The following is a 22,537-nucleotide window of genomic DNA, read 5'->3' as shown; positions in this document are numbered from 1 at the left end:
CCTTCGTCTTGTTCTTCCGCAGGGGGAGCAGAAGGTGAGGTGTCCCTCTGTGGCGTGGTGACTACCTGTTTCTTAACCTGTTTATAGTGTTCTTTGGCTGCAAGTCCTCGTTTTTTGTATAATTCATACATTACTCTGGTTTCAATGCCATCAATTTCTTCGTGTGGCACACCATCTTTTAACAAAGCCAAAAACATGTCTTTTCGGGACACTCTGGAGTCTCTACTATCTTGCTGCCTGCCTTCGGTTCTTCTCTCACTACGCCCCTCTCTCTCCCTTGGCTTGTTATCGCTCTTATCCCACTCCCCCAAATCTGCAAGTTGCTGAATGGCATCTGCTACCTCATCAGTAGCTTTGCCCGTCATATCTACGAGCAAAGTCATAATGACACTTTTGAATGCGGGTGGCACAGTTCTAATCACCATGTTTCGAGTTGAAACTGAGAGCGGCACGGCTCCCATGTGATCAGGAGCATCTATGTGAATAGCCTCTTTCATAGCATGCTCCCTGACTTTTTGAATTGCTTCTCTCAACATATACCACTTCGTTTCTTCACTAGGCCAATCTGTGGTAATGGGGTATTTATGGTTACATGCTTGGGCTACCGGGTGCAACAAAGACACCTGAGTATCTTGACCATTTGCATCAGGGGGCGGTCCTGCCCTTAAGACCTCCTGTACATTGGTGTCAATTGACAGTGGTATAAAACGCGGTGAATCCGTAGATTCTCCCAACAACCCTGCAGCATCCCCATCGAGTAATCTCACCATCCATGTCAATAAAGCTTCCCCTGATTTTTGTCTCCAGCGTGGTTAAATCCACCATTCCGCCAGCAGGATTCTGTGGGTGGGGTCCTGCTCGCCGTCTTATAACGGGCTTAGCCGCCACTGTTTTCTGTTTCACTTCTATGTTGGGGTCAGACTCATTTGCGGAACTACTTTCTAGACTGGTTGAATCAAAAATATCACCATCCCACTTATCCGGATCCCAGTCCACACCAGCGGTAGCGATTACAGTTGCCACCTTTCTTTTATTGACCCCTCCCCGTCTTTTCCTATACTTATACCGGGCTACTCTGACTGCTGCCCTCTCGGCCACCGCCTGATATGTGTCACCCTTATCTTTAAACAGTTTCAGTTGAATCTGCTGCATTAACGCAGTCTGCTGTTCTGCAGCTAGCTCTCTTTCCAATTGCAAAACCTCATTTTTCATTTCCACCTTCATTTGGTGTATTTTCCTATAAGCATGCAAAATAACCCAACTTCGCCTACCTAATGCTGCACATTCTTTGCCACGTTCTACTAGGACTTGTTGCAAGCATGCCATTACATCAGCCGGATAGGCATCTCCCAATCCTTGATCCCATGTTTCACTTAGACCTGCACCACATGCCCACACCTGGGCTAATTTATCATATGGACTCTTAGTCCAGCCTGGAATAACAACATCAGAACAGTCACCGCCAGCGGTAACGCTCTTCTTCCTGAACAAACTACTCATTATCGCAAACAAAACAAAACCTTATGGTATCTATATATTTTTTCTCTCCACGCTGCAATCACTCCCACAGGCACTCACACACTGGCAAAGGAAAAAACTTCACTACTCAAAAACTTCACTTGCAAGACAACCAAATCTACGTTCCAACAGATTCTTGAATACTCAGAACAACTCATCACAAGTATCCTGTTCATGATGCCAAAAATGTATTGCTCTCCCCAGAGTGCACGGAAAAACATAAATCACCAATGCAATTACAGAGCAAATACTTTGAACGCAGACAGACGCAATAACTCACAACCACACACTCTTAGAAGATAATCAGCTCTTATACGGCTATTTATTCAAAGCTTGGAAGCAACCAATAATAACATAGAAATAACTCACAGAAGTAATATAGACTTAAATCACTAAAGAAGCAAAGAATTCAAAAGGAAATACATCACTGTGAGCTTAACAGGATTCCTCATCTTGCCCAGAAGCGTCCTTCTCTGGCTGAAGTCTCACCTGACCACCTCTGGGTTTCCGCATCTATACACACTTCCCAAAGGGGAGTCAATTCTCAAACCTTCTGGAAATTGCACTTGCGTAGTTGATGAGCAGCCGTCGGTTGCCAGCTGGGTCAATCGAGAGCTACCCTCAAGGAGCAGAGTGCCTCCCTTCTCTAAAAACGCGCTCGGCGGAGAACAGTACCAAACCATAACAACGTTAGCTTTCCCAGCAGAAATGTCCTTGACCGCATAACAGGTTTGGAAAGCATGTTTTTCTCAGCACCATGAATCTAACACTCAGCAAAACGTGTGCAGCTTTTCACTACGGCATGAAGTAAATATCCATCATGGCTCCGAGCGCTCCCAGAATGCATTGCGCACCGGCACCATTTTAGTTCAAGCATAACAGATGGCTTGGTGCTGCGGCATACAGAGGTGTTGTCGCGGTGGTAGTGTTTGTCCACTTTGGTGATGCGTGAGCTCAGTCGGCAGTTTCTGTGTGGAATGAGTGTGGAGGTGGCATGGTAGTGGATGGGGAGGGTGCGGGCTCTGAGCCTGACCTATCTCAGGCTGAGGTATGGCACCAATGTGCCTGTTAAGTTTTGTGAAGTGTGTGGAGGCATGGCCTCCACACACTGTTAAGTATAAAAATAAATAACAGCATTCATGGTAAAAAAAAAGGAAATAAGCTCACAAATATACATACTACTTGTTTGTTGTAATTTAGATACTAACTGGCTAAAATGGGTGTTGGTTGCATTGCTTTCAGGGACAATACCTCTGAAGCACTCAATTGCAGAGGAAAATAAATGCAAAAGGTTAAGGTTTACTGTCTCCAGTTCCTGCTTGGCCCAAGAGAAGAAGGCAGCATTATCTTTGTTTCAGGTAGTAAGTGACATATTGCATGCTGAGATTTGGAATTGTATGGCCAGGATTTTAAGTGGGCTGGGGCACTGATGGGGCTTCCCAAGTAGTATCCACCCTGGCACGATTAAGTGAGCTCTCGTTTAGCATCTGAGAGTGCAGAGCTGCGCACCTGTCCATGCCAGGGTCTATCGAGTGAGTAATGCACTGTGGAAGAAATATGTGCAGACGCTAAAAAAGCACAGCCAAGAGCTGATTCTCAAAGGCTGCAGATGTACAAATATATAGCTTATGGTTTGCATTCATTTTATAAGGGTATTCTTATAAATGTAATGAAAAGTAAGCCAGTATGCATTGTGCTCCAAAGGGTTGCAGACTTGAATCGATATCACAGATAAGTCATATATAAGAATTTGTGACCATTCTTCGGTTTCTAAAATGCTCTTTCATTTTACGCGAAAAATAGCAAGTAGTTTACATTGGTTCTATTAAATATCGCTCTAACAGTTCACCTTCCGGATATTTTACAACTGAATTGTGGAGTCCCTCAGGGAACCATTGCCCATTCTATTTAACCATTACTTACAGCCTCTAATGGGTATTTTAAAAAATGTTAGTTGGGTTTTCACTCCTACACGGGAGGATACCCAGATATGTCGGCCAATAATTCAGCAGAATGACTGTATAAGGTGTTGCATTTCTTTGAAGAGGTGGCCCCAGTGGATGTTGCTCAGTCTGCTTCGATTGAACCCAACCAAAACAGAGCTGGTACTGTTTGGTCCTAAATATCTTCTGGTGAATCAAGCTAAATATCCATCATCTCCCTGTATCCTTGGTTCTCGACAAGCATTTGTCAAAGATCAAGAATCTGGACTGCATTTGGCAGTCCAATCTCTGCAGCGAACATCAAGGAGATGCCAAGATGCAATCAGTGTTTTATTCTCTCCTGTTTACAGCGTTTGGCGCTTCGGTTTGTGCCCCCAGACAGATAATGCGCCTTTAATGGGAGTTTTGATCAACTCCAGATTGGATTATGGCTTGCAGCGCAACAACTTGGTCGGCTTCAGAGAGCATAGAATGCGACTGTACGACTTATATCCAAAGTCCCAAAAAACGGTTTTAATCTCATCCTTTAGGAGATCTCTTCACTGGCTGCCCATTAAACACAGGATGCTTTCTGATAGACTGACTCGCTACGAGCCAATTCACCCTCTACGTTCCTCTAAAGAAAATATGTTGGTGATTCCGCCTTCTAGATTCATTTATATGGGCAACAGGCGTTTCTCAGTGTACAGTCCCACTATGGAATTCCCTACATTAGACATTTTAAGCATTTCAGTGCTCAACCCACCCCACCCATATTCGTAAGGCACTAAAGACATATTTGTTTAACTAATTGGTTCCTTGTAGAAGGGTATCTGGTTTTATGTTAGCTGCCCGGCTGAGCTTAATGGAGTAGAACTTTCCACTCTTGAGTAACAGACTAAAAAATTCAATTCAAATCTATTTGTTTTCCTCTTATGTCCAGGTGCTTCCAGCGCTGTCTGAAGAAGCATGTGGGCTCACTGGTGGTCCATTTCAAAATATCTGGGTGCCCTCCTCACCACTGCAGCTGTGTGGTGCATAGATTATAATGGATATGCTTCCTAATGCAAACTCCAATGGGGGATTTGCCTGAGCCACTCCTTAAACTCAATTCCCCCCCCCCCCCGCCAACCCCCAAGCATATTTCATGCCCCACACTGATCACAGGGTAGAACATCTCAGTGATAAATTGACACATTTCAAAGTGTTTGGATAATTTTCCAAAAAGCTTTGTTGTCTCCATTGTCCACGGCTTTTAAGAGGGGGATACCATTTTTTTTTCGTTACTCCTTGCTTTGCCACCCCCTCCACCGCAAGCCTCCTCCCCCACCGAGTGATGAGGCTTATAGTTTTGACTGGCTTCCCTTGGCTCTACCGCCCTCCTGAATCTGGGCATTTTTATTAGATTAAGAATAAACATAACAAGAAATAACAGGAGAGGACCGAGGGTCCAGAGCAAATCCAACATCCTGAGGGATTATTCGAAAAGGACAGTTTTCAGCTTTCATTTGAAAATGGGGAGGCTGGGGCAAAGCTGGAGGTCCAGTGGAAGGGCATTCCACAAATGAGGAGTAGAAAATGGGAAACACACACTCTGTACCAGCACCTATTTGGCCTTTCGCTCCAAGTAGCCCTGAGTTGTTTGACCTCAGGCAACGTCTGTCCGGGAGCCATTTCAACTGCGCTGCCAGGTAAGATGGGCTCTGGCCAAGGAGGCAGGAGTGTGCGATGCAGAGGGTACGATACTGGATTCTCTCGGCGATGGGCAGCAAATGCAGCTCTCTCCGAGCAGATGACACATGATCCGTTTTGCACAGTCCCATTACCGCCCTTACTGCATTATTCTGCACTACTTGCAGCCGTTTGAGTTTACCTTTGTCCACACCTAACAGACTGCTAGCACAGTAATCCAGTCTGCTACCAATGATGGCCCTGTCTACTGTGGCACAGCTTGGAATGTCTAGGTAGGGCCTGATTTGTGTCAGGAGTTTGTAATGGGAGGCATTGGACACCAGACAGCCAATGTGGTGTTTCATACAGAGTTCTTGGTTGAAAGTAACTCCTATGGCTTTTACTTTTTTTAAGGTCGGGAGGAGACAGTCTGCATATGCCTGGTCTAAGAGGTGCAGTTTAGGGCCTGTGCCCAGAATTATAATCTCGGTTTTGAAGTTATTCAGGGCTAATCTGTTTGGTTCCATGTCATTTATTTGCAGGATGCTATTTCGCTGGCTTTTTGATGAAAAAACTCCCCATGACCTTAATTTTTTATATATCCCCGAACTCCCACACCTAATATATATATTTTTCCAACCCCCGCAAAATACGTTTTTTTTCGGCAAACAAATTGCGATTTAAAAAAAAAAAAAACAGCGAAAATACATCCCGTGATGAAATGACGTCATACCATCTGTTTATCCAGCGATGAATTAGATTGTAAGTAGCATTGATGACTATAGTGTCTTTTGTATGGTCGCCGGAAAACTGGAACAGATACTGGGTATTATCAGCAGAGTTGGCATAGCAGGTGCCCTCTGCATCCAAGAGATCAAACGGGGTAAGCATAAACAAGTTAAACCGAGTAGTGGAGAGATAAGATCCCTGCGGCACTCCACATTGTAGAATGGAACCCTCTGATGTGGCATCTCCATGGAAGACCTTGGCTGAACGTTCTGACAGAAATGAGACGACCCAATTTACTGCTTCTTTAGAGAAAGATACCTGTTCAAGCAGCCTGCTGGCAAGAATGGAATGATCAACCAAGTCAAATGCAGCTGTTCAATCCAACAGTATCAATAGCACCCTTTATCCATTGTGTGTAGGATGTTGGTTTTCAGGTCCAGCAAGGTGGACTCAGTACTGTGTGCACTCTGAAAACCTGATTGTTTATGGCCTAGAATGCAGTGTTTGGTTGAAAATGCCTGAATCTGTTGGTGAGGTACTTTATCCAACATTTTCATAAGAAAGGGGGAGTTAGTGATTTAGTGATGGGGCGGTAGCTACTCGCCACAAGGGGATCAAGAGATGGCTTTTTAAGGAGAGGAGTGATCCATGCCTGCTTCACATCAGTGGGTACAGACATATCCTTAAAAGAGGAATTCACAAATTTTGTGATAAGAGGGACGAGTAGTTGGGCACAGGCTTGACTGTTTTGGCAGGACAAGCGTCGCCCTTACAACTTGTAGGTTTTAGCTTGGAAAGGAGATGAATGATATACACTTTCTTAACCTCAGAAAAGGTAAAAGGTTTTGATGCGGCTGACTGGGCTTTGTCTGATTGACAGTGAAAGAGGGGATATATGAGTGCACCTGGATGTAATATCTTCTTTGATTATGGTTATCTTATAAAATGGCATTTTCAATTTTGAGTTCACCAGGCTGAATCTTTAATGATCGTGGAGGTGCTATGGCAGGGATCTTCAACTTCTTTAAGTATCTTAAATAGTTCCTTTTGTATCTGAAGCAGCTTCACTGATCCTCTGTTTATAAAAACACTTTTTTGCTTCACATATTGCCTCTTTGTGTTGCTCATCTACGAGGCTATACTTAACCTTGTCAATGTCTGAAAGTGATTTTTCTGACATTGTTTGCATTTCCTGTCATACCAGCCTCCCTTAATTGAGGAAACTGGATTCTTTGATTGGCATTTTCTTGTTAAGCAAAGACCTATGATATCTGTAATTTACAGAGATTCAACTAATTGCCATTTTCTAAGTTTAAATAAGAGGATTCAATTAAATGTGTTAATTTCTTCGTATAGCAACAGGATGACTTCCACCTGATTTTCCCTCTTCCGTTTTATACATTTTCTTATTCCCATACATGAGATTTCTGCCATTACCTATTGCATTCCCTCAAATTAACCTTAAATCCAATTGTAGATAAAGGGAGTCATGATCACTTTCAGGCCTTGAGATTAAGTCAATGGCTCCTCCCCATTGCTCTAGATTTAATAGGACATAATCAATAGAAGTATTTGTAATTGCTTGTAACAAACATAGACAAACATAACATGCATCTGTATGCATGTTTAGCTGGTTGGTCACTCGCAATCACCCGTTGCAAGTTGGAGTCCGAGTCTCGTAAAGGTTTTAGCTTTTGGGAGGGCTAACTTGTGTTCCTTTTTGGCTTTGCTAAAATTAATTCAGGTATACCTCAACAGTGTTATTTCTCTGGCATTATCTCAATGGTATCAAGGGGTTAGAATTTAAGTCGCCCGTGACTATGAATTAGAAAAGGATCATATTAACATCTTCCAAAAAATCCCAGTGTCTATTAATGACTTGTATTGCTGATGTTACCATTTTTTGCATCAACCCGGTTTTAAAGCTTGAACAATAATACTGCAATGTTTGATTTACAATTTTGTTTTTAAGGCTTTCACGTCCGAGTTTCATCTCTGGGTGCTATGAGGTAAAAACACGCCACTCGCAGCCAAGTTACTAAACCCCTACTTCGTCGTCCCTTTATACATTTTGATTGCTGTAACTGTGTGAATATCGTATGCGAGTAAGTCGGTGGATTCTTTGTGATAGTTCGGCTCCCTTGTTGTGCTGAGGGAACACCACACTGTTCCTCCTCTATCCATAACTGCGAGGTGTTTGCTCGGTGTCAGGTAAGTTGTAACTTATCTGTGTCTCCCACATCTTTTGATCGAAGGTCGGATATGTGCTATAATTTCATCTGCATGCAGCACTCCAAGATTTACCCCCCCCAATTCCTTGCAATCCTCTGTTCCACGCCAAGCATATCTCACCTCCAGTTCAGTGGGTTCTGAGTTTATTTTGTCTCCATGCTGATGCTGCATGGTTTCACTAGACTCCCTCCCCCGTACGGCACTCTTAGCCACCGCTCCCCCACTCTTCGGGTCCCGCACACCATTCCTGGTTTCAGGCAGTGTGTCCATCGCCATCTTGGGACAGTCGGCCTGTTTTAGTTTTTAGTCCCGATGTTTTCCTCTGGCAGATGGGGACAGAATTAAATGATCTTGCAAGACACACCACACCACCTTCAGTTTTTTCACTCCTGCTGAAGTGCTTCTCTTCACCATTTCATTTGTCCTCTTGTTCCCGTCAGACCTTATTATTTTACTTTGCGTAGCCTCACTGCTGCCATCTTGGGTCCATCGTGTCATTTCGTTCATGGCTACGGCATGTTTTTTTTTGCTTGTCTGGGACCATTTTATTTTGTCTTTTTTTACAAACTTTATTTAGGAAGTAATGAACAACACAAGCGTATTGGAGCATACAGCATTTCAAATATGACCAGCTTTCCTTGGCTCCCCCTTTTATATTGTGTAACCATCAATGTTCATAACATTTTAACTTTTCCATCTCCCACGCAACCCCATGCCCCCCCGCCCCCTTCTCTGACCAAACCTTCCCGTAGGGGGATTACTCTTCACCCTTGGATCTCCCTCAGCCGGTCTGCGATCCTCCTCTTGGTGGTTAGCCTCCCTCAATCGGGCTCAGACCAACCATTCACTGTGAACATCCCACTGTCGGGTTCATACTTGTCGTCATAATGTTGTTCTGTTAGCTTCTTCACACTTTTCCCTTGACGTCCCTCAGTCGAGTTCACTATTGTCTTTGAATCAAGTTCCTTATTGGTAATATTCAAAAGTCTCAATGTCTTTTTAAACCACCACCTTTTGTTAGGTTCCCCTCATCCGGGCTCATATCTTCCACAGCACTTGCCACCTTTAACCCAAAGACTTCCAAAGGGTGACCATGTCTCGCTGTGCCTCTTTTTTTTTTGCTTCTGGCAAGGGCGTGTTTATTTACAATGACCAGTTCGCATGGCGTTACCCTCCGCCAGGCGGAAACGCCTGTCTCACAATTCCCTTAGTCGGGTTATCCCTGTCAAGGGCTTTCGATTGTACAAGAGGTTTGGCTTTACCCTTGTATGACCACTTTGACACCTCATGCTGGCCTTCTGTATGGCCTCTTGGTATTTTCAGTTTCACCATTTTGATGTTCAATACCTTCCTTGTTCAGGAGAGTGGTACCAGCCACAGGACTTCAAATGAGCAACCATGTGGCGCTGCATCACTCTATCTCTGGTACCAAGTTTGTTCACAAAGACCCCTGTCTCTCAATCTTCTTAATGTTGTCACTGGAACCTTGAGTCTAACACAGTCCGGCCCACTATCAAGTTCTTCCGACTCACTGGCTGTGCTGAACTCGTTTCTGTTGCTGCTGGAGTAAAGGACGGTGCCACGTTCGCAACTGCGTCTCCCCGCCCTGGTTATCAGTGCGGGAGGGTGTCCTGTACCGCTGACATCCGTCGCACCATTTGCCAGCTGCGATTCATGGTCTTTTTGTCAAAGGCTTCGTGGGTCTGGGTTGCAAAGGGCAAGGGCAACTCCCTCCTTGAGGTCCTTGCAGGTCTCACTGCCTTTCTCCTCCGTTTTGAACTCCCGTCCTGGAATAGCTGCTTCCTCATGCATTCGGCCTTTCTCAGAGTGTACTCTTGTGCTCCACCTTTTATCCCAGTGGGGAAGGGAAAGGGCAGTCAGGTGTGTGTAGTTGTCAGGATTTGCCTGACTCTGCCTGACCCTTGTTTTGGGACATGTCGGGTAATCTGCTCTGATATTAGTCCGTTGTCGCTCACGGGGCGAGAAAGTGTTCATGTTGGAAAAGGGGGGGGGGGTAGAGTTTCTAAGTATCCTACTGGACATGCTGGGGAAAAGATGTCAAAAGGATGGGGATACCGCATCTCGCCCTTCAATGTCCCACTCCCCGAAGACCTCCGCCCCCCCCCCCCGGCGCACCCTTTACTGGTCCACCCCCAGGAACTGGATCCAATATCCTGGCCACCTGGATGACAGATCCCCGGGGACTAGTAAGTGAGACGCGTTCAGGCTTTTCACACTGTACAGTGGGGGAAGAGGGGCCTCTGCGTGTAATATATCTTTCAACACCTGCCAAATGTTAGGAGGGGTTGTTGGGTTAAGTAGGCACCTTAACGTCCCTTCAACTAAAGTTTTTGCACTGAAATATGTAAAATCACCCATAAACTGTAGTTATACAGTTCTTTTTTTTTCCTGATACAACTGATGTCATATATAATGTTTGTTCCAAGCTACACACCTTGGTGTCCCCCCTCATTGTGGGTCGGTAAGCTTCTGGGCATGCTTTTGTTATCTCGGCCCCGAGAACATGCAGAACGCCGCTATCCTGAAAGGGTTTGAGCTGTTTGATAACTATCCAAGATAACATGATGGCAAGGAATAGTTCCATAATAGAAGTTCTCTACTAAGAATATCAACGTACACAGATGCAACTCAACAATGACCCAAAGGTCTAGGAACTAAACGTACATCATCTAAAACATTGTGAGGCATCATTCGTCCATTATTGTGAATTCATTTGGACATGTTTTGTGGTTGATATATGGATAATTAATCTAAGTGAAATAATTATTGGACTTTGAAAAATATCATATGTGATGAGAATTGGGATACTCTTTGCATTGACAAAGCCTGTATTGGGCTGAAACATAGGCACGTACCACAGTGGGTTGATGCTGGCAGCTTGGGTTAACCACATATGGCACAATTTCCTTGAACGTGCAATTCACATCTCACAGTGACAACACCTATTTGTCCCTGAAAATCAAATTGAAATGAAAAGGGAATAATAAATTAGTAGTAATTGGACCAGTGCATACTTACGCCCAAAGGTCTAAGATAAATTGGTCCAATAAAAATGTTCATGCCTTTTTAATAAGGCCAATGGGAAATAGTTCTTGCTGTCTCTCGAAGAAAATGAGATCAATAATATCAATGTTGAAAGATGTTTAGGAGAGCTAAGTAAATCTAACCGCAAGATTTTCAGTGACACATCATAAAAGTTCTATGGTTCATTGTGAGAAAGCTATTACCGAGTACTGGGATCCTATTATAAATGAAAGGACATTTGCCTAGGGAAAGGATTTGAGGAGGAGCGCTGAGACATTTAATACAGAGGTGTACGGAAGGGTGTATTCAAAAACAAAAAAAGACAACCTTCGAAGAACTGGCTAATTTCCTATAGAGTTATCAGCCACCAGAAATTAAATGGAAACCATCTTTTGAACAATGATTACAAAAGATGCAGCATTTGATCAATTGTAAAGTAGAATCTTTTGAAGATCAACAAACCATGCCCATATCCAAAAATGATTGGAGTAAATTCATAACCATTTTGAACTTTGGCCTGTACTTGTTTTGTGCAGTCAGGGAGGAGTCCTAATTCTGAGATTGACTTTTCAGTCAAGGACATTTCTGAGGTGATAATTAAAAATTCTAATGCCCTGGCCATTGTGGGCTTCCTAATTTAATATTGTGCTGTATGGCAGGCTATGCAATTTAGCCCCATAATTAACTCTGGCATCATTCCCAGGAATGGCAGGAAGCGCTCATAAATCCCATTTATAAAAGAAAGTCTAGCGAAATGACCCCGGTATCTATCATCATATAACATGATCAAATTTCCATAAAGTATTCTCTGCTCTGATCCTAGAACTGTTAAGCAGTTGGGCCTAGGAAAACGATATCCTGAATCTTACAGGGTGATCTCTCCTCAAATATCTCGATTTGAAAATGGCGTACGGCAAGGGTGCATCTTAGCAGCACTATTATTCAACTTGTATCTGGCAGATTTAGTCCCTTTCTTGCAAAATCACATCTTTGCAACCCCTACTATTGGATATAAAATTAATCTACTTGCCTATGCTGATGATATAGCCCTAATAGATAACACCCCTCTGGGGCTAACGCAGCTACTTTCAGCCTTCGAAGCATATGCCATGACTAATGATCTAAAAATGTATCCAACAAAAATCACATATCATTATTTTTGGAAAAACAAGTAACGTGTCTCATAAACCACAATGGCATATAGCACAGCAATCCATTCCAATAGTTAAGAAAGTTAAGTACTTGTAAAGACGGACTGGCTCTAAGATTGAATTCCAAGACCTAACTCAAGAGCTGTAAAGGAAAGTACAGCAATATATGTGCCAGTTAAAAAAGCTTCTCGGCACATATTGTCGATCCTCGCTGGTACCCCTAATAAAATAATTCCAGCACTGTTATACATTATGGAATGCATTCCATATTATCAATTTGGACTGATTGGAAGGTCGCATATGGAAGAAGACATTATCGCTCCCACAATCCTTACCGATTGTTAGATTAAATATACAAGCTTGGTTTACATTCCATGCAATCTCTTTTTTACTGGATAGTATTAACTCTGTTTAGGCTGATTCTTATTCCACCTGAACGAACGCTATACGAAGATATAAACAAATATACCAACTCTCGCAAAAATAACTTCCTTATCAGCATTCTGGATGATGCTCTAAAGATTCTGATGCAGTGTGAATGCTCAAACCAGACTTTCATCGAAAATCCTGAGAAAGTCAAAAAGGCGCTCATATGCACAGATTGCATATAAACAAGAGCTCTAATCAGCAATGTAAAAAAATATCAAACTTTGCACTATGTGGAAAAACTAAGCTCCTATATGTTACCTTACATTAGGTTTCCCAACCCTTTGTGGTGTAATGCATTATTATGGTTTCGGTTGGGTCTGACAGACCAACGAGATTGACCGAATCTGGAATAAATTAGATGCCTTCAAGGGGGAATGTAATCTCTGCGGAGAAGGACTCAGACATTCGTCTTGTGCGAATTGTTTGTCCATCTACCTTATCACTTAGAGATACATATTTTGCAACTTTTGTACATGACGCTGCCTGGATCTCAACCCAAGACCTTTGGCACAAACTATTGGCTGGAAAAGAGATTTCACTATCAATTGCTTTGTTGAAACCTTTGAATGAACTAAACTTCATAACACTACCATTATAATTTTCTAAAGTTTTCCAAAGAACTGCATTGAAATGTAATGATCTAACTATTGAAAAGGTGCCTGTCAGTGCGTATTATTTGTATCGCAACATTTTATTTTGATTGATGTAGTAAGGCATAAATGGTTTTTATTTTTTAAACCTCTCTTTATTGATTTTACAACAGGTTAACCATTCCCTAACCCATACCCCCTCTTGGCTGCTTGCAGTCTCTATTTTCAAATTGTTTGACCCTACGGGGTTCCGCTAGTTCAGGTCCAGGAGTTTCATTGTCTGAGGACACAATTGAGCCCTGAAGTCTCCTTTCAGGAAGGCCAGCGTTCCCCCCCCCCCCAATCCAATGCACATTTCTGCAGATTATTGTTGATTGCATATGTGGCCGTTCAAGGGCTACCAGTTCCCTTTTACCTTTTGGAGCCACTCCTGTTCTGTTGGGATCGTCCGGCCGTTGCACTTTTTAGCTATGAGAGTAATTGCTGCCAGTGTTAATATTACCCTTGCCTTCTCTCCCCCACATTTCCCCCCTCTGACCTCATTCCCTTCAATCCCAACAGGATGTGTTTAGGGTCTCTACTGCCCTCCTCCCCGAATGCCCGTGCCTGTGCCTGGAGAACCTCCTTCCAGAACGGCTTGATCCTGGGGCACTCCCACCATATGTGGGCTGTGGTTCCTTCCTCCCTGCACCCCCTCCAGCAATCCTTTGACATCTCCGTGTATATCCTATGTAGCTTATCTGGTGTGTCGTGCCATTCAAATAGGTATTTATACCATGCTTCCTGGAGTTGTGCTGCCCTCGCCACCTTCGGTATTTTCCTCCAGAGCCTTTCCCACTCCTCCTCTGTGACCGCTTTACCCAGCATCGGCTCCCAACGGGCCATATAAGGCCACTGGGGAGAGGCCCCATCCAGTAACCTATATAGACCTGAGATTGGTCCCTTGGATCTGTCACTTGTCAGCAAGAATTTCTCGAATGGGGTGAGCTGACGGGTGGCGGCTTGTCTAATAACCCCGTCCAATAACACCATTTATTTGAAAATACTTAAGTCTCTCCCCCTGCCCCACTCTGAAGTCCTGTTTGCACTCCTGGAAGGTTTTCACTTTTATTCCCCAGGAACATATCCCTGATCTTTCTACAACCCCCTAACTCCACCCCTCGAAGGCCCCCCGTTCCAGTCCTGGTGTGAACTCCTTGTTATTTAAAAATCAGAGTGAATGGAGCTGGGAAGTTCGTAATCCCCTTCTTCTGCATCGCTTTATCCCATGTTTCTGCTAGCTCTTTTGTAATGGTGCTCATATATAGGTGTTTGGGCCTACTGTGGCTTGGGAGCCACAAGACCTCCCGCAGGTCGTGCTGCGCCACCGCCCCATCCATCTGCGTCGATTGTTTCCCTTCACTCTGAGAGAACCATTCCCGTATCACCGCAGTTGTGCTGCCTCGTGATATTGTTGGAAGTTGGGGAATGCCATTCCGCCCATCCCCCTTGCTGCCGACAGGAGGCAGCGGCTTATCCGTGACCTCTTACCCTTCCAAACAAATTCCCTAGTTCCCTGAAGAACTCCTGAGGTATTGACGGTGGGATTGCCTGAAACAGGTAGAGCAGCCGCGGCAGCGTGACAATTTTCACCGCTGCTATCCTGCCCATCCACGAGACCCTACGGTTCCTCCATCTTTGGTAGTCCTGCCTTATTGCACTTAGTGTGGATGAGTAGTTGGCTGCGTACGACCCTGATAGAGGTGAAGTGATTTTAACCCCCAGGTGTTTAATCTTCTCTGGGCCCCACAGAAATGCCGATCTTGATTTCAACTCCCCGGCCTCAAATTACAGAAGATGGGGAGGGGGTGCATGCATACATTTTCATAAGAAATGGTAAAGCAGACATGAATCAACGGTAAATCCGGAGATAGATTGACGAGAAGAAGAGATAGGAGCACTAGAGCAGAGAAGGAAAAGGGTATGAACAGCAGGGTTAAACATAGATCTATGGGGAGTAAGACAATAGTGGGGAAGGCTGATTAGTAAGTCATAGCAATAATCAAGACCTGAAAGGACTAGAGAGGAGATGAGAACTTTTGTTGTCTCGAAAGAAAGGGTCAAGCTTTACAGGTGTTGGAGAGAAAAGTGGCAGGAGCGAGATAACGCAGAGATCTGATCTTGAACGGAGAGAGATGAATCAAAAGTAACGTAAATATTCTGTGCAGATTGATTGCAGGGAATATTGGGGGATAGACAGAAAATAGAACAGCGGGAGGCGATTGATGGGATGTATGAAGACCATTTAGGTTTTAGACTCATTTAAGTGAGGGAAGTTGAAATGAATCCAAAATTGGATGGCCAGAGACAAGCAAAATTAAGAGAAGGCCGAAAATGTCTGCCGAAAATGTCTGCATAGAAGTGGCAAAAGACAAACAACTTAACCAAGAGGGGAGGGTGGGGGGGCAGCGAAGGAAGAGGACAGAGAAAAGAGCTTTAGGGAACACAGTGTAATAGGGGGAAAAGAAGGGTCTCGGTTTGCCAGCCCAAGAATTCGAAAAATAATGATCTATCAGTCTGAAACCATTAATAAGCCATACCAGAAAATCCCAGAGACGAGAGAATAGTTAGAAGTAAAGAATACTTAACAGTATTGAAAGTAGCTGATAAATCAAGAAGACTAACACTAGAGGATTGTTTGGCATGGTGAGCAGAGCGAATGGAATCCTTAACGGAGAGAAGAGCAGTGTGTGTAGAATGGGGAAGAAAACTGGACTCAAGTGGAGAAAGAGTGATGGTCAAGATGGGTTGAGACTGGAGTATACACAACCTGTTTTAAAACATTAGATGAGTAAGGAAGACATTTTGATTCTTGATTATATGGTGCTATACGACAACGCAGTGGCTGATATTAGCCGATGGCTAGCAGGAGTGGACATATCAACAGAAGACTTTTTTCTAGATTGTTCCGATAGCAGGTTTGAAATCTGAAGGAGAAAGTCGACAAGTATTCAAAAGTGTAGTGTGGGAATACTTTGGGAATAAGAGAAGAGCGAACATGATCAAGTGGAGACAGTAGGATGAGTCGGAGTGAGACACCGGGCTGCATCCATGTCAGAAAGAGGAAAGAAGAAAAGGATGAAATACAAGTTGTTGGTGAGGGCAGGCAGGGGGAGAAGTAAAGTATCTATTGTGGTGATTTGCAAGGTATCATCACTTTTCCTCAAGGGCAATTATCACAATAGATAATTTACTTCTCCCCATCCCTTTTCGATGAGGCTAGGGAGGTGCGGCTGCTACACAATAATCCCCCTAGGGGTGGTATAATGCGGGAGGACCTCATGGGGAGGGTCTCCCCCTCTGGGGATAAGGATGATCACCTAGGGAACAGCCCCCCCCACGCCCATGCCCAAACATTTCCTTGAGAATAGATCCATGCATTTCTGTAGTGTAGGAGAAACAACCACAATAGAAAGTACCAGGATGAAGAAGAGCACAGAAGACATGAAGATTACTAATTGTGATCATTCCATCAAGAAAAACAAAGGACTTTGATAATCCGCCAGGGCGGGACTGGCAACATTGTATAAGAAGAAAAGGACTGAAGACTTGGTGACGCGCAGCTGGTGTGGAAACCATCCAGAGCGAAAGTTTCCAATCCTGTTGGCTGACCCGAGAAACGAGAGCGGAGGACGCTGGCGAGATGCTGAGGGAGCTCTGTGTGGGTCCAGCTAGAGCAGGACCCGAACACAATGCAAGAAGAGTAAGCCAAGCAGTCCAGAAGAGGGCGGAGCCGCCACGTTGCTGCAGAAGTTAAGGAGAAGTGCCCGAAGAGCTGGAGAGACGTGCCCCAGTCCCATGAAGCCCTGCTGGCGTACTGAAGCCCCAAAGAAGGTAACCGGGGCTACAAGAGTCCCAGAGGGGACATGGGGGGTGGGGGGTGGGGGGTGGAAGAGAGGCAGTCTTGAGAGGCTCGCAGCCTACCCAGTAGTGATAGTCAAACTACTGGGAAGGGTGTATTGAGTATCCGCAGTGAACTTCCTTGTCGGGGTGCCAGCAATAAGCCCACTGACCACCAGAGAAGGGTCTGGGACCCCAAACATGAGCATATCTAGCATCAGAGGGGACATTTCTCATTGCAGTGGCAGCAACAGACCCACTTGCCACCAGAGAAAGGTCTGGGACCCCGACATAAGCATATTAAGTATCTGAGGAAAACATCCTTGTCGCAGTGGCAGGGAAAAGTCCTCTGAGGCACGGACAAGGACTTCCTTTGTCAATACCAGCAGAAGGGAATAATTCTCCTGTAGAAGGAACTTTTCTGACTTATTCTGAAGTTGTAGTGTAAGGTATAGAAGTAGGATATGATGCAGGTCGGTGGAGTTTGATTTCGACGGGCATTCTGATCAATCCTTTAGTATTAGTTCGAGGCAGGGAAATCCCTCTCAGAAGATCGGGATAGTGAGGTTTTCTTTTCTTATAAATAAAAGTCTTTGCCAGCAAAATGTCACCCTTGTGTCAGCATCCTCCTTTGACACCCTTACACTACGTACTCTGCATTTAGTAAATTGCCACTGTTGGCAGCGCCTTATATAGTGAAAGTTACCAATGTTGACATCTGCTTAATGGCATGGATTATTCTAATCCTGCGTGTTTTTAGCTATGTTTTAGGTACACCATTTGTTTATATCAGGAAGTGTGTGTGCTGTTCCCCTTACTGACTGTCTTTTATAAACTCTGTGAGCTTTGAAATGTCTAATCACGAACAGCGGAAGTGGCTACATATCAATTCCTAATGTGTTGTGTTGACTGATGCTTTCGAGTGTGACAATCCTACCCACTTATTAAGGGTGCTTTTCTTTCTATTTCTTCTTGCAGGCCATGAACCTGGAATTTTACAGCTCGTGAATTATTACAGGGGTGCAGACAAGCTTTGTCGCAAGGCTTCCTTGGTGAAGTAAGTGATTCTTAAGACCACCTTTCGTAGCTATACTAAAATGTTTGTTGAGAAAGTCCGATTGGCAGGAAATAGCTAGTCTAGAACTGCTTATTGAAGCAGAAGTACTATAAATACAACCGCAAACAGTTCATTTACAGACTCTGGGTAACAGTGTTCGATGTTTATTATTTTCTTCTTCCAACTCTTCCCCTGCTCTATAGTGCTTTTTGCTACTTTATCATACATTGGTGCACAAATGGCCCCTTAACTAAAGTTTCCATACGTAACTGCAAATTGTGGGCCTAATTCTCTAATAAAGTAAGAACAGCATGATGGGAACTTTGCCCCTCATTCTCTTTTTCTCCCATCTCGCTGCACTCAAATCAACAGGATTTGTTTGAATGCTTGGGAGAGACTGACTTGGCAGATTCACTTGTGCACATTATGACTTTATTTTCTTTTTAAACCAAAGCAAAGGATAAACACTTGAGGTTTGACAGTATCAGTATGGATACACTACCAACACCTGCACACTTTCAGGGAAGGGCTCAGCAGTAAAGCCACATGTAATGGAGTACTTCAGCAACCCCTTCCACCCATACATTTTGGGATGTCGTACCAGGGGAAAGGAACTGGACCAGAGAACACATTGTGCAGCAGGAAATTGAGTAGAATGGTAGCGCACATGCACCCTACATGCCTGTGTACCCCCCTCCCTCTTGGACTCCCCCAGCACCAACCACAAGTCCTTTTCTGCGCCCTGACTGAAATGGGGAACTTGTGCTTCAGAGTTCCTTTTTTGTCTCTGCCCCTGCTCACTCCTTAATGTCCCATAAACTGGAACACAGTCTGCTTTTCTTGCAAGCAGATTCCTTCCAATGCTCTGCCCTCATGTGCACTCTATTTTAGCGCTTTGAAACTGATTACTCTTGATGTCTCTGCTCATTATGGTCACCTCCCAGGTGGCAATCCAAGTGGGAACACATTTTCTGGTGTGCTCGTGCAGCGGCCTTCAAGAACTTTGTTGATACCAAATGCCAGGTATGTGAAACATTCTTATTTTTGAAGTTCCTTATTCTGATGACTTGTTTGAAACAGGCAGAAAAATGGAGGCCGGGTGGTCTTAAGATTTCTGTTGTGGCTGCACATCTAAGCAAGACCACCATGAGGTGCCTTCACAAACTAACACCATCTCTCCTGCTGTCGTACACTCTTACTTCAAGGGCCAGTGGCCCTGCCCAAAGCTTGGCGTTCCTGCCTGCTGGCTGGACCTCCGGTGGCGCAGGTTGTGTACTTACCCTGCTCGATTTGTGGTGCCATTATCGTGGTATTTGTGCCCCACACGGTCGCCTCCAACCCCATATGGGCATGCTTTCTATGGATTGCATTAATTCAGTACCTTTTTGTTTTCCTCCCAATTTGTGTAATCTTTTCCTTGTTGACTATGCAGGCACCGTTTCTCCCCATTGAAACTCGATTTAGAGCGACAGGCTGGACGCAAGCGTTGTGTTGCAATGGCTACCAGTACCTGGAGCTAGACTCTTTTCGTGCATCTTGTTCTGAAGCATGCTTGCCTCTGCCTGTGCCCTACGTTTCCTTCCCTATCTTGTGACGGGGATTCCACTGCCTGGCCTCCAGTTAGCTCTCCCTGGCCTTTATTCCCATTGTGAATGTTCCCAAATCCCTGTTCTTCGCCAACCTCTTTGTTGGCTAGACTCTTACTTGATTCCTTCCTGTCATACAGACTTCTCTGCCTTGTGTTCCAGCCTGTGGTCCTGCAATGTGAGGGCACCTCATTCCACTGCTTTCAAGTTCATTCAATGCTTGCCTGATCATCCGCATGCGACGGTGTTTGCGCTGTCTTTATACCATGTTAAACCATGGGTGGAGTCATTCCGTGGTATAGAGAGCGCTGCATCTGGGGTGGTGTCTTAACATCTGCCTAGCTGGTCTGATTTTTCCCTGACTTGGATAACCGTGGATTCCACCAGTCACTCCCCAGACCTACCAAACGGGTAACGAGAGTGAGCGGCACGGCCACCTTGACATCTGCTTAGTTATCCCAGGGCCTACAACCAAGTCTTGACCTGACATGCGTCTCTATCGTTAAAGCAAGTCGCCCCCACGAACTGAGCTTGCGGCCTAAATTGCTGTTTGGACCACCTGGAACCTGTCCTGAAGATCCATTGGGATCTAAAAAAAAATCCTTAATTGCACCATTGGAGTAGGTTCTGAGGGGCCTCTGCCTAATGGTGTTGATCTAATGCATTAGATCAGTTCTGCACACCACACAGAAGGGCACTCTACTCCAATAACTACAGCTGTGACACTTTGCAGGCTAGGCATGCACATGACTCGAAATTGAGGTATGCTGGGCTGTGTTTAGCTCCTGTTGGATATTCTAAAGCGGGTGGTACTGGTTTGTTGGTGACCATCAGACCATGTTCTTGGCACCTGCTATATGAACCTCCAAGGAGCATACATTAATGAACCTGCTGTCATACACAGTGGGAAAGGAAGAGTATCTGAGACTAGCAGATCACTGTCGGACTGTTATGCCTTGTCAATTAACAAAAGAAAGTTTGAAAGAGGGCGGGCCCGTGAAACCAGAAACTTTACCTTACAGTAGCAGATGTGTAGGTACTCCCAGTGTAAGCTGACTAGAGCTGAATTTAAAATGTTTTCAAAATTAGGAGAAAATATCAACTGATGTAAGGGGCACTAAACCTTCATCTGCAGCCCAGCTTCTGCAGGTACCTTTGCGGGAAAGATGGCAGTGAAAACTGCTATTTCCCAGAGTCCTTTTCGTTTGAAGGTCTGAATGACCCAAAGAGCCATAAGGGATGCAGTGATGATATTCTTTACATTTTGTCTCCATCCACAGGGTGTTTGTTATTGTTGAAAATCGAGATGTATGAAAAGCTTTGGTGGTGCTTTTGTCGTTTTTTGGAAAAGTGTGTGCCAAGGCTGGTGCTCAAATAGTAAACGCTAGCATCAAGCAGTTTCTCTGGAAACTCATTCTACCTAAACTTTGCTTTTTCAGTTTATGCAGCACCAGTCACAGGCAACCACATACCGTACTCCAATTAGACTCAAACCTGTTATGACATCTTTTTTTAATTAATTTTATTTATTAGCATTTTAGATATTTAAACAAGAAAATATGAACCCCTTACCTTACCCCATCCCATAGCTTCTCCACCTTATCAAACATTAGATACAAAGAAGTTTTCAGTGTTTATAAATTAGTTGACAGTCCGTAAGCAGTCTAAAAAATGTGAATATTCTGCGGGCACATCTGAATCGGATACTCCTCCCTCAAATATTGTAGCAATACTCCCCAATTTGACCTGAACTGGTGGATGTTACCTTGAATTGTATAGGTTACCCATTCCATAATCAAAATGTGCCACATTTTAAACAACCATTCATATTGGGTAGGAGTGGCCGCCTGTTTCCAGTTCCGGGCTGTCACCAGTAAGGCTGCCAAACCCAGAACCATACATGCTTTAAACCCATTCCCTTTCTCCAAAGGCCCAGAATACATTCCTCAATCCCCATGGGTGTGTCTATCCCAACCACCACCAGCAATGTCAAACATACTTGCTGCCAAAATGCTTTCAAGGCCGAACAAGACCACCAAAAATCACCCTTCCCCTTACATCCCGATCACAATCCTGGGGTGTCGCCGGATACATAAATCTAAGCCTCTCTGGAGTATAGTGCCATTGAGTGAGGGATTTATACCACATTTCCCGAAGTTGGATGGATCGAGCAAACTTCGGGATGTTTCCCCATAACGCCTCCCACTACTCCTCTGATATGTCGATCCATAGTACGTTCCCACTTGTCCATGTAAGACCACCTTTCCTGTGAACCCCTGATAGGGAGACTTCTGAAAAATGTGCCTATTCCTCCCGCCTTAGAGCCCTCCAGCTCTTTTGCTAAACTTTGGGACTTTGAACTTTTCAATTCAATGTGCTTTCTGTGTTTGTTCCCTTTTGGTTATGGAGTCTAACCAACTCCATAGGCATCATCTTTTACAATGTGTCACAAAACACCTTCAGTGCAATGACGGTGTCCAGTCATTTTTTCGAATACAAAAGTTTCGAAAAGCAAACTTTTGAATCTTTTTTTTCGAAGTGCCATTCTTTCGAATGACTATTTATTTGGAAAAAAAATCAAAAGTTTTCCCTTTGAAACTTGGGTTAGGATTGGGGCTTGGGTTAGGGGGTGGGAGGGTGGCGTGGGGATTGGGGAGGCTGGGGGGAACCCCCCCTTGACCACCCACTATACACTAAAACCTTGTAACGTTACATAGAGCTGTCCAGT

The 22,537-nt window shown here is 44.4% G+C and overlaps 1 protein-coding gene across 1 annotated transcript in view; it reads left to right on the top strand.

Annotated features, from left to right (window-relative positions):
- Nucleotides 1-22,537, top strand: part of TTL (tubulin tyrosine ligase) — a 321,260-nt gene that overhangs the window by 52,530 nt on the left and 246,193 nt on the right. Inside the window, exon 2 of the mRNA XM_069607789.1 lies at nucleotides 18,145-18,223. Coding sequence (XP_069463890.1) covers nucleotides 18,145-18,223 — 79 coding nt within the window. The remainder of the gene's footprint in view (nucleotides 1-18,144; nucleotides 18,224-22,537) is intronic.

The sequence above is a fragment of the Ambystoma mexicanum genome, chromosome 4q (assembly GCF_040938575.1).
Source record: "Ambystoma mexicanum isolate Mex_15411 chromosome 4q, UKY_AmexF1_1, whole genome shotgun sequence".
In the NCBI taxonomy this organism is placed as follows: Eukaryota; Metazoa; Chordata; class Amphibia; order Caudata; family Ambystomatidae; genus Ambystoma; species Ambystoma mexicanum.
Note: the sequence above shows the minus strand (reverse complement) of the source record. Positions and strands in the feature narration are given on the sequence as shown.